This window comes from Gasterosteus aculeatus, chromosome 17 (genome assembly GCF_964276395.1).
Source record: "Gasterosteus aculeatus chromosome 17, fGasAcu3.hap1.1, whole genome shotgun sequence".
Classification (NCBI taxonomy): Eukaryota; Metazoa; Chordata; class Actinopteri; order Perciformes; family Gasterosteidae; genus Gasterosteus; species Gasterosteus aculeatus.
Window position 1 is genome coordinate 18,821,288 of NC_135705.1, and position 17,480 is coordinate 18,838,767.

At 49.4% G+C, this 17,480-nt stretch overlaps 1 protein-coding gene across 13 annotated transcripts in view; it reads right to left on the minus strand.

Moving 5' to 3' along the window:
• Positions 1 to 17,480, minus strand: part of iqsec1b (IQ motif and Sec7 domain ArfGEF 1b) — a 118,852-nt gene that overhangs the window by 25,581 nt on the left and 75,791 nt on the right. For 2 of the 13 annotated variants that reach the window (XM_078092504.1, XM_078092499.1), the window contains exon 1: positions 4,859 to 5,018. The exons of 8 other annotated variants lie outside the window; for them this stretch is intronic. Coding sequence is in view for 2 of the 5 variants with exons in the window: in XM_078092498.1 (XP_077948624.1) it covers positions 14,631 to 14,677 (47 nt within the window). In the remaining 3 variants the exon portion in view is untranslated. Of the gene's footprint in view, positions 1 to 4,858; positions 5,019 to 6,511; positions 6,633 to 13,336; positions 14,039 to 14,630; positions 14,958 to 17,480 lie in introns of those variants that run through there. 3 more of the 13 variants (XM_078092498.1, XM_078092502.1, XM_078092497.1) reach the window with 3 other exon arrangements.

Consider the following 17,480-nt stretch of genomic DNA (forward strand, 5'->3'; position numbering starts at 1 on the left):
CAACCTTCCCCCCCCTTCCCATCAGGTACACCCAGTCCTTAAAGAATTAGGGCCGCCGTTTCAGCGTGAGACACGGATACTGAGTTATAGTCCAAGCAAACATGGCGCAGTGTTTATGAGGCAGTTGGCCTGAGAGGCTGAACGGGGTTTTATATTTTTGAATCGAATTACAAATACTTAGGGAGCGTAGGGGATACGGGTCGCCGCCTGGTTATTAACAGCCTTCTAGAGGATTTGGAGACACACCATGTAAACAAGAGAAATTCTTGGCGAAGCAAGAAGCTGCTGCTTTAATGAGAAGTTCCATGGAGATGGGGAGTCTACGATTGACCTGCATGGGAATACCAGGGAGTGGGGCTATTCTCCGGCATATAAGAAGCTGGATAGATTTCATGTGGAGCGAAATGCCTCGTTGATGTGAGAGGTCAGAGGAGAACGGGCAGACTGGCTGGAGATGATAGAAAGGCAACAGTAACTCAAATAAACACAGCCACGGAATGCAGAATAGCATCTCTGAAGGGGGAACCTTGAAGAAGACGGGCTACAGCAGCAGGAGCCCACGCCGGGTTCCACTCCTGTCGGCGAACAACAGGAAACGGAGACTACGGGTCACACAGGCTCAGCGAAATGGGACAATAGAAGATTGGAAAAAGGCCGGCTGGTCTGATGAGTCTCGATTTTCGGCTGCGACATTGAGGTGGTCGGGTCGACAACATGAAGCGTGGATCCATCCTGCCTAGTATCACCGGTTCTGGCTGCTGCTGGTGTAATGCTGGTGTGGGGGATATTTTCTTGGCACAGGGTTGTGGCTGACCACGTTCCATCCCTTTACGACCACGTGTGTACCATCTTCTGATGGTCACTTCCAGCGGGATAACGCGCCATGTCACATCGTCTCAAACTGGTCTCCAGAACGTGACAAAGACGTCGATGGCCTCCGATGGCCTCCAGTCACCACATCGCAATCCAGTAGAGCACCTGTGGGACGTGGTGCAACGGGAGATTCATCATAGATGTGCAGCAGACAAATGATCAAACGTTCATGTCAATATGGACCAACATCGTTGTATTAGCACAGCGGACGCACATGCTTCATTAACATATGTGTGTATTCTCTATGGGGCAGCGACAACAACTGACAAGTGTACCTTTTGTCCTGTTGATAAATAAACATGATAAATAATGCTTTATGTTATAATTATGAAGCTAAAGTGGATGTACAATCTATGCAGTGTGCACAATATCAATGTTTTAGAATGTTTTAGATTGGTTCCCTGTGAACCGTCTCTCTCTAAACCAGGTTAGCAAACTCCCCAAAAAACTGATACTGCAAATATCTATAACAGGAAACACAGTTTTTCCACTGAGATCACGGCAGCGATTCTTAGGGGTTTTTGCTCCAGCTAATGTTTGGAGGCCTGAAAGCTGTCCAGGAGCCAAACGGAGACCATGACCTCATGAATGTATTCTGGCACACGGGATTAAAGAGGGATCCGTCTGCTCCAAAGTGTGTCCCTCTAAAATGCTTATTGCACATTTTGATATCAACACAGCAAACTCCTTCTGCCCCCGTCCATCCGCTTTCCTGCCCTCCTTCCTCTTCAGATAGGACCTCTGATAAACCGCTACTTCCTCCACACAGAGGAACCCTGTTGCTCTTGTAGCTGTCGGGAACTGTTAAACCTCAAAAACGAATCTGAGCCGCCAAATGAGTTGGTGTTCTAACGTTCTGGTGTGACCCAAGCCTACCATGGAACAATGATCTCATGATAAACAGTGATGCTTTTCAGTAAGGGGACGGTTTGTGCTTCTGCTGCCTTCGAGTGACAATAACGCCCACGGATGACAAAGTATGCACTGCATGGGCCTCATCTGACCTGCCTCACCCTTGTATCAGTGACGAGTAACCCAGCAGGAACTGTAAAATACCGCATCAGCACGGTTTTGTTCATGTACAGGAAGAACACTAAAACTCTCAGCAATTTTGCATTCGTGGGAAATAACTTTTGCTGACTGCCTAAAACTTATTTCCCCCAGGTTGGAGAAATGTGGATGTCCTAAAATGGGAACAATTGGTAATTGTTTTAGATAGAAAGGCACAATGCACTCTGTATATCGGACAAAAGAACATGTCGGTGCTCCATTCAAGTCATTGTTTCCCACAAACAACCTTTGATGGGGCTTCCATCCAACCACTGTGGTGAGGTGAGCCCACCCCCCCCCCCCCATCTCTCCACTACTTGTCGACCACAGATCGGCGGAGGGAGACGACTGGGACTGTGGTCGGCGACTCAGACAGGGAATTATTATAAGAAAATAATGTTGAGGGGACGAATGTTGCGTCTGAATATCTGCCAACCGAACAGCCTGACGGGGCCGATCGCGTGAACATAATCGCCAGGTGGATCAATCACTCATCGCCGCCGCGTCTCCTCTCCCTTCCCCGAGGTCACGCGTGAACCCAAGAACAGCTTTGTTTCCTTTCCGTGGGAGGAGATTATCCCCGGAATGAAATGGAACCAGGCGGCAGACTCTGTGTCTAAAAAGGGAAAACAAAGGTGGGACCTCGTTCTCCCTACGGACCACTAGGGGGCGACTCCTCCGCTAGCAAAAATAGGTCAGATTGTCGGTTAGAAAATGACTTCTCACTGGATGTATTCCGTCAGTAAACATTGTGAACATGACTGCATGGTCTCATCTTGATTTCCCTCTCGCGATCCCTCTCTTGGCTCTTGTTTGGTTGTAATTAGTTTGTAAAAAAGTGTCGCTTGTGGTTGCAAAAACAAATTTGGCGACATCCAAAAACTAAGATGGCAAAAAACTATAATAAAGATGGCAACGGCTAAAAGGACAAAGTTGAGTTGTCAGAACTGTAGTAAACTTCCACTCCTTGAGAACAGTCTGTTAAAGAAAGTATAACATTCGGGAGATGAGAGGAGAGGTGGGGACCTGTTTGTCCAACGCATTCTAATGTCATACTGAGCACAGCGGTGAATCAGAGTTTTCGGCCCTTATCTCAGGATAAAATAATCTTCATAATCTGTCACACTTTCTGCAGATCCAAACTACACAAGAAAAACGTGTTGAATATCATCAATAGAAAGAAGCATCAATCTTGATCTCAGTAAAGCCCAACGTTCGCTACAGCCACGACCTGTAAAAGAAACGATGATAATATTGCATGTCGTTGCCTTCATGCTTAGTTTAAAATGCAGCTTACGAGCTGCTTCCATCAAATAATCACGTGACATTGTTTACCAGTCTGTTTGTTGGACACATGTTCAAACAACGGACGACATGTGCTGGTAACTGGTGCGTACTTGGTGCACAGCATACAGAGGTTTCAGACCATAGCTTTCCCTGTCACATCTTATTTTATGACCCCCCCCCTGATAGTGACTTCACTTGCCACAAGTACTCACCACAGCGTCCAGCTGCTTTCTGAAGACGTGGGGATTAATTGGCGTGACGGGGCGCTAACAACCGCGCGCCACTCTCTCATTAGCCACGGAGAGCCGCAAGAGGCTACTGGAAAGAAGTGTTGGTAGCGCTGCAGTGACAGCGGCAGGTGGTGTTGTGCAATGCGAGCGCAGCCGCAAAGGTTACACATGAAACCCGGAGGCCTCCGCCGGGCTTCGTTGTTTGCTCTCCGTCTCCCCGGCGAGCGAGAATCCACCTCTCTCCGAACGCGAAGGAATGCCGCCGAGTCAGCGCCCGAGACCGGGGGCGTCGGTTCGATCTGAGAGAATCACAACGAGAACTATCATCCCCGGAGCGCAGCGTCCTTTAAATGGCTTCGCCTCGCCGCCTCTGTTCAAGCCAACGCCGGATGACTCATCAGATGCTCGCGCCCTCTCTCTCTCTCTCTCTCTCTCGCTCTCTCTCTCTCTCCTCTGAAGGGCCCATCATTTATTGAACACATGCTGATGTATCTGCAGGATGAAGAACCGCGAGGGCCGTTTGGCTGAGGGCGGCAAAGCTGCAGATTCCACTGCTGGAAAAGAACCCAGTGGTCCCCGTAAAACCCTCGTAAAAAGGTCGATTCACAGTGGGCCGCATTTCACTTATCCTGAGCACGAAACAACAACAACAACAACAACAGAGCACAGCCCATTTTCCTTCGTGACCTCAGAGGATTTCATCAACGTGGAATTATCTGATTCCAAGCGGCTTAATGCTGCATAATCTACCCCCACGTAAAAAAAAAAAAACGCCCCCGTGGATGCAAACCAAGAACCCGGAAAAAACAAACAAAAAAAAAACAGGCCTCGTGGATGTAATTCTATCCACAAACACCACACAAGTCGCACATAATCCGGTGCCCCCCCGAACCCATCGCCAATGCATTAATGCGTTCCCTTCTTCCGGCGGGACGGGTCAGCGCTGTCGAGGTCAACAGAGAGCGGCCTGATGCAACGATTCCTGGGTCTGTTTAGCGGATCAATAGGCCTCGGTCACATGGCCTTTGCTCGGCATAAGGAACCGGGACGCAGCAATAAAAACAAATATACAGAAAATGAGGTTGGGGGGGCGGAAAGGACCAGACCGACAGTCTCTACAAGTAGCTGTCCCCTCAGCCGTGGGTGTCCTCAGAGGAGACATCAGCTGCCGTGACATGGAACAGGAGAGAGGTGGTGACGGGAGGTGATGGGGGGGGGGGGGGGGGGAGCAGGGGGGGGCGGTGCAGCTGCTCCGGTCGTCTCGGTCACACTCCTCTCAGGGGCCCGGCGGGTGTAAACGGAGCGCGTTCCCACACAGCACAACACAAACGCGCACACACACACACACACACACACACACACACACACGTCAGAAGCCGTAGGCAGAGGACATGACAGAAGCGAAGCGGCGGCCCTACCGGCGCAGAGACGCGCAGAGCAGCCCGGGACAAAGACGACGCCGGCGACCATCCTCACACCTCCGGCTCCAGAGAGAGAGAGAGAGAGAGAGAAACGCGGTGTGGGCCCTCGCCAACTTCCCCTCTATCTGCCTGCCGTGCTCTCCAGCCTCTCTGTCACTCCCCCGGCCCCTCCTCCTGCTCCCTCCCTCCCTCCCTCTGTCCCTCCCCTGCCGGCAGAGTTGCGTCTCGCCTGATGCAGTGAGCCCACCGAGTCCTTCAATCCACCGGCAGCGTTGCAAGGTCGAGGTCTGTTCCTGCCAGAGGTGCTGAAAACCCCCGAGTGTGCACTCCTCGCTCTTTTCTTTTCTCTTTAATTGCACAGGCCGAGCTGTTCCCACACGGGGGGGTTGGTAACTAACCAGATGAGGTGCCTCTGAGTTTGATTGAGGGGGAAAACGCTCAGACTTCAGTTCAGCGGTGAAGCGGGGAAATAAAAATGAGGGTTGACTGTGACAAACACGCACCAGTGCAGTCAGGTGTCTTTCCGCTTCTCTTCTTCTGCAGTTGTCAGAAGATTCCACCAGATTTTAGCATGCGTAAGAAATGCAAACAGTAACTTTATTACCGCCCAAGTTTAAGTTCAAATGTATGAATTCCACGGACTCTCCCGCCACAGAGGATCACCGTATTTAACTGAGATGCTGAACACGGTGAAACGTTGTCGAGGACGTTGGGACTTTTGTATTAGCATAGAGCTCAAATTACAGCAGGGCTGTATTGTGGTTCACGGATCGCTACCAGAGCTGCACACCGTATCCATACGTCACTCCTCCTCCCGCCAAAACCCACCAGGTCGGTCAACATGCCGAACTCGAAGCTCCCGTTGACATGCAGCCAATGGCCAGGTCACCGATAGGCTCCAGATCTGGACCTTTGATTGATCAAATATTAAGAAGGAAAACATTTGGGCTCATATCTCCATCGATACAAGAGAAGAACTCGAGTCACAGAAGTGACTTCACAAGGCCTCCTACATTAAGACAAATGCGTACAGCTTAAGCAAAGCCTTTAAACAACAATCCAAATCAGTGCAAAACATGTACGGCTCATGTGAGTCACAAGACTCAAATGTCACATGTCCAGCATATTCATTCACTGGCCAAAAAATGTTAAGGAAGTAAGCACGAAGTAGTTCTTGCACACAAATTAAAAAATATATATTAATCGATTGGTGTAAATTGTTAATTGTTCATTTTGCATAATCTATAGTTCATTCGGTCCAATTTGAAAACCGACACTAAAGATTGTTGAGATATTATTGAGATGACGGTCAGTTATTGACTCCATACAGATGTTGGTACAACCTCTGGGCCGTAGCTTGACTTAGCTATTGTTATTGAGATGTTTGGGACCCTGAGTTCTTCGCTCTGTGGTGTAAAGGCTTGGCGCCAAGTACCGAGGTGATACCGCCAATAACCGGCTGAGACCCACAACAACAACAACAACAACACTGCTGAAACGCTCAAATCCTGCTGCTGATGCTCCCCTGCTTCGGACTACGGGGGGGGGGGGGTTGAACCATCCAAACGCACACACACACACACACAAACACACACACGCACCGAGCAGCCTCGGGGCCGGCGGAGCAGCGCCTCAGAGGATAAGACTTACTGCGGCGGCCGTAAGCGGCAGCTGGTGCGGTGCGGCATTAGTATCCCGATTGAGCCTCTCTATCCGCGTGGGAGGAAGCTCGCCGCGGCCCCGGGGCCCCCTTCTAACCCCGGCACGCACACGCCGGGACGCCACGCCGACTGATGTGGCAGCACAACTGTCGGCCGGTGCCAAGAGGGACGAGCGGAGAGGGAGGTAGAGAAAAAATAGAGAGAGAGCGAGAGAGAGGAGGGGGGGGGGGCGATAGGATTACCTGTAATGGGATTTCCCACTAATGGCTCCTCCTGACAGGTGGCTTCGCCGTTTAGCTGAATGGCTCTAAAAACAACGCCGGTTTAAAGCGTCCTTTGCTGGTCCACGTGCCGCTTTTCTGGATCAGCGCACACAAAGTGGCGGCATGCATGCAAGTGATGCCTCGAATCAAGGCAGATAATCATTTAAGTGAATGGCGCTGTGGTCAACAAGAAAATGTGTTTTTTTTATTTACTATGTTTAAAAGAAATAAATGAACTTATCACAGTTTTTGCCCGAGAAGAGGTTGAAGTCATATTGGTTTAAAGATGACTTTCGGTAACTCAGTGCTGTGCTTCAAACTTTGGCAAAGAACGGTGTGGTTTGAAGCACTGGAGGTCACGGTGAGCCTTCAGTCTGGTGAGGACTCACGGCTCGACACCTCGGATGGTCAGTCGATAATCAGAGCGATGTGAGGGGGTCCGGGACACGTCCCTTTTCGCGGGGAGGCAGAAACCCTGCAAATGCAGGTTTTAATAAACTTCGACAACAAGGCATCAGCTCTCCAAACAAAATATTTTGGCGGCCAAATTTATCCGTTATATTATGAGGAATTAAGATATTATTATTGTTGTTTACTGACAACAAACAACCTTTTTTAGGTAACGTAGATTCTATATTAAACGTTGGTCAAATAGCCGAGTAGCTGCTCACAGAACCATCCCAAATTAATCTAGAACTTACTCATTACGACGACACCAACATAAGCTTGTTCATTGTAGACCAGTCTGATGGCCACCAAAGGGCAGGATATAGTTGCCAATGGCAACCGCGGGCCCTTACCGGTCTGAAGCGGTTGCATTCATCTAAAAGGACCATAATGTACTAAACGGACATCATGGTGTATTGAAGAAGACTTTGAGAACTAGAGACGGAGACCACAAACCGGTGTTTACAATGTTAAATGAGGGAACGAATCCAGAAAGATAGAGAACGCGAGTGGTCTTATGTGTTACCCCCCCCCGCCGAGTAGCCATGACAGTGACGTATCCAGTTTACAGTCATCAGCCTCCGCAGGCCTCCAGAGATACATGTCCTACACCGCCGAGTGTCTCCCCCCTCTGGAATTCAATGAAAATCTCAGGCAGGGCAGAAGGAGGACAGAGGCACGGGGGGGGAAAGGAGGGCGGGACACGGGGACAAACGCAGTAGCTGGAGGCGCGTCACACAACCCAATGATGCTAATGAGGATGAAGCGGCTTGCTTTTCCCACATAAGCCTCTGGAAGCGGGACAGCTTGGTACATGGCAGGCGTCGGCTGCACGGCTGCACACCTCGCCACATGACGCGGGTGATGCCCGGCAGACGCACACGGACCAAGACAGAGAAAAGTTGTGGTTTGACTTTCAGAGGAGACATTTTAAAGAGGGGATAAAGAATAAAAGCACGCTGCAAGTACCGTTTGCTTTACAGATGAACACTGAGTTTTCCTCTTTATGGGTTATTTGCTCATTGCTCAAGAGTCATTATCATCACTCCAGTTTGGCAAAGCACTGAGTGCCGCGGAAATGAGTCCGAAAACCCATTTTTTATGTGTTTGAAGAGATTTTAAGATTTAGCAATTGGGGGGGAATTTTGAACCTTCTACTTAAAAACGGCGATTGCAAAGAAGTGTTTAAATGAGAGGACAAAACCTCCTCCCTGGATCACTTGTCCTCCCTCATCTTTACCGTGGAGTGAAGTCATGTGACCGTGGAGCACTTCCCCTCCAGCAACAACGTTAGCTTTTTACTTTGCTGATTGCAATCACGCTTCAAAATTCACAAAGTGGTGTTGATTCGTTTGTGAAGATTGCCTTTTGTTTATTTTCTGTAATAGTCGAAAAATCAATGAAAAAAAATCGCATTAACATTCAGCCGCGTTGGTCTACAAACATACGTAATCCTTCTAATGTATATTATGACTTTCAATGTATAGAATAGAGATAAAATGATTATAGAATATCAAAAATAAATCACTTAACACACAAATAAATGATGTAAAAAGGGAATAACCAGCTGAAATCATGTGTTATCTGGCTGCAAAGACTGATCAGTAGAGGGCGCCAATCCTCCAATCTTCAGCGCCAACGGGCATGAAGATGACCAGAGCTAGGTGAGCAGAACCAGCAGGAATTTGGCACTTTTGACTCCCCCACGTTCCAAAGAAGAACACCTGCCTCCTCTCACTCCACATGCCCTTCCCCTCAGGCTCAGGACATATTGGCTGATGTAATCCTCGCGACTGCGCCAGGAATTATAATTGGGGTGAAGAGGCTTTGCATTCAGATGAGGAGAAAACAGTTTCTTTCCTCCTCCTTCTTCTGCTCTCTTTCGACCAAAGCGTTGTCTTTAGCGATTCCGAAGCCTTCCCTTTCCGTCTCCCACCAATTAGAACCCAGAGTGTGGGGGGGGGGGGGGGGCATCTCCACCATCTCCACGAGCCCGGCTAACCACTCGGGGGAGCTCATTAGAGCCGCCCGGAAGGCCCGGCGTTGTGCTGGCACTACTTCTGACGCCGCGCCGGGCGGCACCGTCGTCCTCCGACGCCACTGAGCGAGAGCGCCGGGGAGCGGCTCGTCCTCCCGACAGCCTGTCACCACACACAGGTGTCCAGATGTGGCGCGTAACGACGTCTCCCCTTCCTCCGCGAGGGCCAGCGCATCGGCTAATTGAAACAGCGGTTCTCGTTGGGCGAGTGAAGCAGCTCGGGGGGGATCGTGGCCGTGCCCAAAAAACTCAGGGGACGGCTGCTCGGCCTCCCAAGGGCGGAGTTCCTGGTTTCAGGTCAGTGTAACTTAATGAAAGCATTTTTGGGCTGGCATGAAGGTGCACCGCTACCGTTAGCTACTCGCCCGCCAGCTTTCTGTGCCGCCTGATGGACGCCATCTCCGCTTCGCGACACACAGAACCAACCGTAACCGACAATAGCAGATGGTGTTGACATCACGCAGCACATGTCGCAGCAGGGTGTCCCTCAACAGTCTAGCAGACGCTCTGGAGTTAAAGCTCGATGTGGCTTCATTTAGGCCTCCACACAACCACATGCTTGCAGACGGATATGTGCGACGTCGCCGCATGGCCAACAAAGAACACAAATCGATTTGGACCGTTTGACAAAAAAAAAGTACTGTTTAGAGGCATTAGTCACTCATTCCAATTTCTGATAAATTTCTTGTCAAAACGGAAGCAAAACTGCAGAGGTAAGAACACGGTGAAATAATGGTTTGGACGGGAACGTCTCACTTCAAAGGCGGCTGCCAGTGATACACTGCAGAGAGCAACGCTCATCGCCGCGACTTGATGGAGGGGATCAGATGAAAGCCGCCAGCTTAACGGGGAAACACAACAACCTGATTGTTAGCGGCTCTTTGAGGAATTGTTTTCAAGCCTGGGGGGGGGGGGGGGAGAGAGAGAGAGAGAGAGAGAGAGAGAGAGGGTGGCGTTATATTGAGATAAAGCTAAAGAAAAACAAAAAACAACAGATATCACTCTGGAAAATGGCCGCCGTGCTGATGTCCCCGACGCCCATCATCATTTCGGCTGCGAGGCTGATTTGCAACGCATCCCTAATGGGCCGCGGCTCGCATGTCATCAGACATGATGACATGAACTGCACACTCCATCAAACAGATGTAGCGAAAATGGGACGAGAGAGATGCGCGCGCGACACGGCCCTCATGGACATGCAGAAGCAAACATCGCGGACCTCCGGCGCCGAGGTTCCGTGACGCCATCACTCAGCTCTACTGCAGCCTGTCTGCAGGCCGTTTGCAGCCTGTCTGCAGCCTGTCTGCAGGCCGTCTGCAGGCCACGTCCACGCGGGGACATTAAAGCCTAATCAGACGTTAAAAGGAATTTTCATTTGGGCCGGAGGAAGACGGATTGGTGTGTGGGAACCACTGAGTGCAGCGGCACTGTCCAGGAATCACCAGGCACACCCACTGCGACACACACACACACACACACACACACACACACACACACACCAGAACACACAGCAGTTAACCATTTTGTTTTAGCCAGATTGTGGGAGATTCCTGTAAAGAGTAGAGGGTAACTCTTCGGGAGAGTACGTTGACCGTTTACTGTTGTTTTGTGGGCCAGCTGATTTTGATCGAGTTGCTAACTGAAGCTAAGTGCCGCCACCCCCCCCCCCCCTCCCCCCTCCCAAAACCAGTCTCTCGCTGGCAAGGAGGACAAAACGAAACCAAAGCTTCCTCAACGCTGGATTCATTCCAATCAACAAAGTATGAAAACATCACAGATCCTCTGCAAAACAATACATTGGCGTCCTTGACATAACGGCGACGCCGCAACCGCTTCACAGCCAGTTGTGTTCTTTTAATTGTGGCCACATCTCACGTCATGTTTTCACACCAACTTATTCACTGAGCATGACAGCCAAGCCCCCCCCTCTAATGTACAATATTTGCGTGAGTACGGTCCATTAAACATATGATGAGTGACTGTGTGCGTACTGCCACGGTAACAGCAGGTAGCAAATACATGAAAAGCAACACACACACACACACACACACACACACACACATCCCCTGCACACACCCTTAATCCCCTCCCTCCTCCCCTCTCATTGCCTCACGCATTCATTATGACATTGGTAATAAAAGAATGTGTTTAACGGGGAGGAATTGCAAATAGGCAGGAATTGATTGGGTCCTTCTCTCGCACTAATTGATTCTAGACTTTAGCCATGAATAATACAACCGGAGGAAAAGGGGGAGGGAAGGGAGAGGGGAGGCGGATTAAAGCTGAAAGGGGTTGGAGGCTGGTTCCTAAATCACTTGCAGGCAATTTTTGTGCAGTCAAGAAATGAAGAACGATCATGCTGATTTCTGAGTATGAATATTCAAGTTTTACATTAGTTAAACGAAACCGAAAGCTTTTAGTATTCTACAAACACCGGATCAAACACACATCGCAGCAGCTGGTCAATCTTTGTTAAAAATGAAAATAGAAAATCATTACCAACATGCCTGGCCCCCAGCAGTCATGTTTATCTACTGGGAATAACTGCAGGTCCCGGATTAAATACTGCCAGTGATGGAAACTTTCCCAGAATGCTTAGCCAAAGGGCGTAGGTGATCCAGGAGCTATTAGCCCCCCATTGATCGGCCATGGCGCTTCCCATCATGAACGTTTGCTATTGACACAGCTGGTTTTGGGGTGGCAAATAGTTTGTATTTTTATTTCCATTTATTTGTATTCCAATTAATTCATTTCACCATGTTGTGTCAGGTGTCGTAAACCTTTATGTGTTTGCTTTGGATAAAGTTGCTGAAAGCCTTTTGGATGCCGTTCCTTGTGGCTTCAAAGAACTATTACAAATGATACAAAATGCCGTTTCGATTTTCATAAATCATCTTAAATCACAAGTTTCCTCTCCTGAACCTTGGCCTGCCTGTGCCGTGGTTAGGGGCAAAGAATTTGACTCAAACACCAGCGATTTGAAGACGCACACACGTGTGCAGCCAGATGTTTGGCTGGCGGGGACTCTCTGTTCTAATGAGACACACTGCATCTCTGTGGACATCCACGCATGTTCTGTTATGGGGTTGGCTGTGCGCGCACACCAACACAATCTGGTGAGCTCCACCTCCAGCTGTTAGGTGGAACACGGCAATCCTTTCTGAATTTACAACGGTGGAGGCGGAACTCTTCATCTGAGGAGAAAACAATTGACTTTGTGATGCCAAACTGGAGGAAGCACTAGGGAGAGAAAGGTCACGGCCAATGTGGCTGATGGAGTGTTAAGTGGTTTGCGGGACTTTGCAGGGCTGAGTCTGTAATCCGTCAGAGAGCCTTTAGCAGGTGGCACATTGCTGTTGTCGGAGGCAGCCGGGGCAGGGTCGAGGGTACCCCCCCCCCTCAGGTGCCCCTCTCCCACCCCCCCGGACCATTGACGGCCCAGGTCACAGCCTATAGCTGGCTGAGACGGACGGATCTGCGGCCCGGGGCCCCTGTGGCCATTAATGTTGGATGAGCTCGACCTCATTGAAATGCGGGAAAGATAAACGAGTACCCCAGGTGGCGGCTGCGTCCCTGACCGCCCCAGTCACCATCCGGTGCCATTATTGACCGAGCCACGGGTCACGGGTGACGCGGGGACCCGGGCCAATTATAGCGCCTGAAAGCAATTAAATGAGACGTGGCAACGTGTATGCATGGTTATGGCGGTTTAAATCCATCACAATTCCATCCAGGCAATAACCGGAGATGATGTTCCTGTCAAAACTGTAAACGTTACGGCTTAATCTCCCGACGTTGCAGAAACCGGATACAACAGGACCGGATCGGACAAACCTAACCAGCCCCAAAAGAAAACCACACGTACCAAAGACCAGAAGAGTGAAATTACTGAGGTTATAAAACAGCCTCACAGACGCCACGTTCACTGACGGGTCAGTCAAGACTGGAGCCTGAGAGCGGACCGGTTGTGGTTTTATCAGCAAAGCCATAAAAGTATAGTAGGCCCCGTGTTTGAAGAGCGCATGCCAGTAAAGGACTAATACCGGTGAATCAGACCCACACTTACCAGACGTCTGGCTCGCCGCGGTGCTTAGAAGAAACGGAGGGAGATCCCGCAGTGCAGAGATGACATCCAGGAAACGGATCTGACCACGGTGCACCACACGACTTACTTCCTCTCTCAATACATGTGGGTCACCTCCAGCTGGCGGCTTTAACTCCTTAACCCTTTGACTACATCGAAGAAAGCCCCGTGCTCCTCTGGCTTTCAGAAGGATCAGCTTTTTTTAAAAGGACCTCCACGCACGAGGTCTTTAGAGGAACAAAACAATTGATTACGTAAAGCGCTCTGGTGAAGCAGGTAAAAGACATCCCTCACGGAGATGGTGCCGGTTGGTACCCAAACAGGCTGTATAAACACACTAAAGACCCCCAAGACCAAATATAAGAGAGCGTTATGGACTGACTTTTGGCAGCTCGTGAGATCTAATCATTTATTTTATTTTATCAAGACAAAACAAAATGGGCCTAAAGGTGCAATCAGATTAGACGCTTTAGCCAAAACAGCACGATGACGGGATGGTCGCTTTAACTTCTTTGGCTGAGTGAGCGTGGTGACACGGAGTATACGGGCAAGGATCATTTAAAGATACCACACTGGATTCTAGACCTCGAACTCCTGTCTGACCCCCCCTCTCTCCACAAAACGGATCCAAGAGGAAAAACTCTTGCATTTCGTGGGAAAAGAGATGGAAAGAAACTGTCCAATGGACAAGTTACTGCTGTTACCAGAACACAACAGTAAAAAGACTGGACTTGCCGAGAGGGAGGAGACTTTTCTGAATCAAAGCATGAACTCCAAGCTCGGGCACGTCCGACCCACAGAGACTGGAATTACAGACCAGAGGAGCACATGAATGCTGATTGGCTCCTGCTGACTCTGCTCTAGCCACTAATTTTAGCCTGTCTGTGCAGACGGAGATGACTGTGTGGAACCATCGCTGCATCCACCCATCTCACACCACTGTGCAGCACAATAACGTCCACTATACTAACAAGTATGATAATGGACAAAACGTAAGAAATCAAATGCAGAAGATTTTCAAAATCCAGCTCCCAAAATATGAATATTTTCCATATTTTCCATTATTGTAGCTTGAATACATTTGTGGTTTTTGGGCTTTAGCAACGCGCCTGATGCCTGTGAGAAGTCCTGATGTCACACATTGACATTCCTTAATCGCCACATGAATACAACCACCGTTGGCTAACTTGAAGTAGTTTTCAGCATCTAGTTCCACGGGTGTCAGAATATATTAAAAACAGCAGTACAGCATCATGCTTCAGGATCCCCCTCCTACCTTATCGTCCGAACTGAAATGCAGTACTTCCACATTATATCCCACATGTTCCTGACATTGTCAGGCTGGAAACTTGAAATGTAGGATCGGCAGAGACGTTAAAAAAAGAAAATGATTTGATGCCACTCTGCTCTGCAGCAGCTCTTCAAGCATCACCCCCCCCCGGCCCCCCGGGCCCCCACGCCACTCCTTCCCTCGCTCCCTCACTCTTCACATGACCGCAAAACACGTACAAGTCTTTTCCTTGCTCCAGAGGAAAAATGACTAATTGTCCCTCTTGGGTTACTCACTCACTGCTATTTTCTATCACTTCCCCAATTTTTCCTAAGGAGTGGTAGGAGTAGACACGGCAAAGCGCCTCTGGTTGAGACCCAGCCCACATTACCAAGTAAGGCCAGCTGCTGGACGTGGAGGCAGAATCCCTCCTCGCTCTCAGTGCAAACTTGTGCACGCAAACCCCCCACTGAATCCTCCCCGTGACCTGCACACATCCCGTGTGAAGGGTCCACTGGCAGCGCCGGCTCCCCCCCTTTTCTTCACAACCTCTAAATATGTCATCTGTCCTCGGCGGCGGTAGGATTTTTGTTTTCAGATAGGCCGCTAAGTCGTATGAACAATACATACAAGTATTGAATAGTTGAAATTTGACCACCGATGCCATTATGTGCACATTGGGTCTTCGATGATGCAACCGGTGAAAGTGGACGGCTAATTCATAACAATGTATTTTACTGTATCAACTTTTTCATTTTTAAATTTTAACTGGAGTACAATCAGTTACTATAGCATTTAAATAACTGTAGAGGTGCAACATCTGATACAGCAAAACCTTCTAGGGGACTAAAGCTACTACCCCCTGTCCCCCTTCCCCTCCCCGCCGGCCCCCCCACCCGGCCGGGTATTTCGTCGTGTTTATCCGCCACACCACCGCAAAATATTGTCTATCATGAAAAGGGGCCGCTGAGGTCGAGCACATGCCGACACGGTCGTGCAAATCCTCACGCTCATGTAAAAAGTTTGCCCTTGGTTATTTTAGACATTCAAGAATAGCCAACTATTTTCAGTCCCCCTTGGACCTCTGTGGCCTTCCTCTGAGCACCTGCTCAACATTTCTCTCCATTTTGTCTGCCTGTCTGTCTCTCGTGACCCACCCACCCCACATGAACACAACAATCAGGATCAGCAAGGTGGTGGAAACATGAGATAACTGAACTAAGTTTGTCCCTTGTCCTAATATGCTGATTACAGTGAAGGAACCAAATGAAAAGCGCAACACGGGCAAACTCCCAAGTTACTCCGACACACACTTGTTCAGCAGATCAGCAGATCGATTTGAGGGGATCAGACTTTGATGTATCCATGTAATGCCGTTAAAAGAAAACAGAAAAAACGTGAATGGCGGGACCGACAGCTGTTTATCAAACTGACGCCTACATCTGCCGCTGGGTGTAGCTGGGAATGGGCTGGCAGGCCGAGAAGGGAACGAGCTACGTGACCGAGCTTGGAAGGCGGAGGGTTTCTAGGTCTCCAGAGAGGCTTCTATGTGGAAGCATTACACACAGAACGAATCTCTTAACCAAAAGGGCTCCAGTTGGAACCATTGTGAAATGTTCTACTAGGAACTAAAAGCGGCCTCCTACGAGGACGAGCTGATGAACCCGCTGCGCTTCCAGTTCGCACCTTCATTCCTGGGAGTGTAAAGTGGGCTCGAACAAATCATTTCCCATTATTGAGTGAGCTGGTGGGAATCCTGAAAGCCTCTGGGGGGGTTTTAACTGAGATTCATCTACGTTTGTAAAGACTCCAAACTCTGCTGGGATCAGTCTGAGAAAGACCTGCTCGAGGAAGCCTTTTGACGTCCCAAATGTGGTCCCCAGTGTAGACGACACACTCCACTCCACAATGAGAGTGGTCTGCTATCTGTAATCTGATCAATCCTTGAGGAAAACAACGGCAAAGCCTCAATAGTTAGGGGGGGGGGGGGGTGTTGGAATGCACTCACTCCACACCTACGCGACGGCCCTGATGTCAACGCCGGCTATTAACACAGGTAAGTCCATTACCAAGGGGGGGTCATTGGTCTACTGGTAGGAGAAGAGATTCGCAGCGAAGCTACTGAAGGGTCGATTGATCTGTTTTACTGACCGGAGAAACGAAAGTTGACCGCAAGGCACAGTTTGAAAGTCTCCCTCCACCGGATATAATGGAAGCTGGACAGAATCTGGTTTGTGCTGATTTCGACCTTGATAAATTATATCTAAAAGATCAGCACGCCGGATAATACAGAGTGTGCTCTGCTTCGCAGGCCACTCAAAATAATTCGTGGTCTCCAAATGAATTATGACACTGATGTGCATCTTGCGGAAATGCTGAAAGCCTCTCTCTGGACATCTGAGTACACGTTTCACCTGTTTAGATAAGCAGTTCTATCCTTGGTGCATAACCTCATACAAGACTGAAGCTCCGAGATGAAGGTGATTACCATCTTGCTCTAAAAAAACCAAAACAAACCCCAACAGAATAGTGAATAGAAGCATCTCATCCTCAAAATGAATGAAATGGAGCTGGTTCCCCGCCATCCAATCACCGCCGGGTATGTAAATGGGAACCCTCACGGGCCTTAAACCTGGCTGCAATGGGGGGGCTGTGGGGGTGGTTTTTGTCTACAACCCCCCCGTCAGAGGCACGGCTGCGTGGAAGAGAGGGTGGGACTCGTGAAAAAAATATAGCCAGGAGGTGTGTGACAATACACTCCTTAAAGAATACCGCTGTCTGAAGCAGACAGAGGAGTTATCTCCTTTTAACTGACCCTCGGGTGTCTTCCCCATAACATGGAGAAGAAAAGACCCA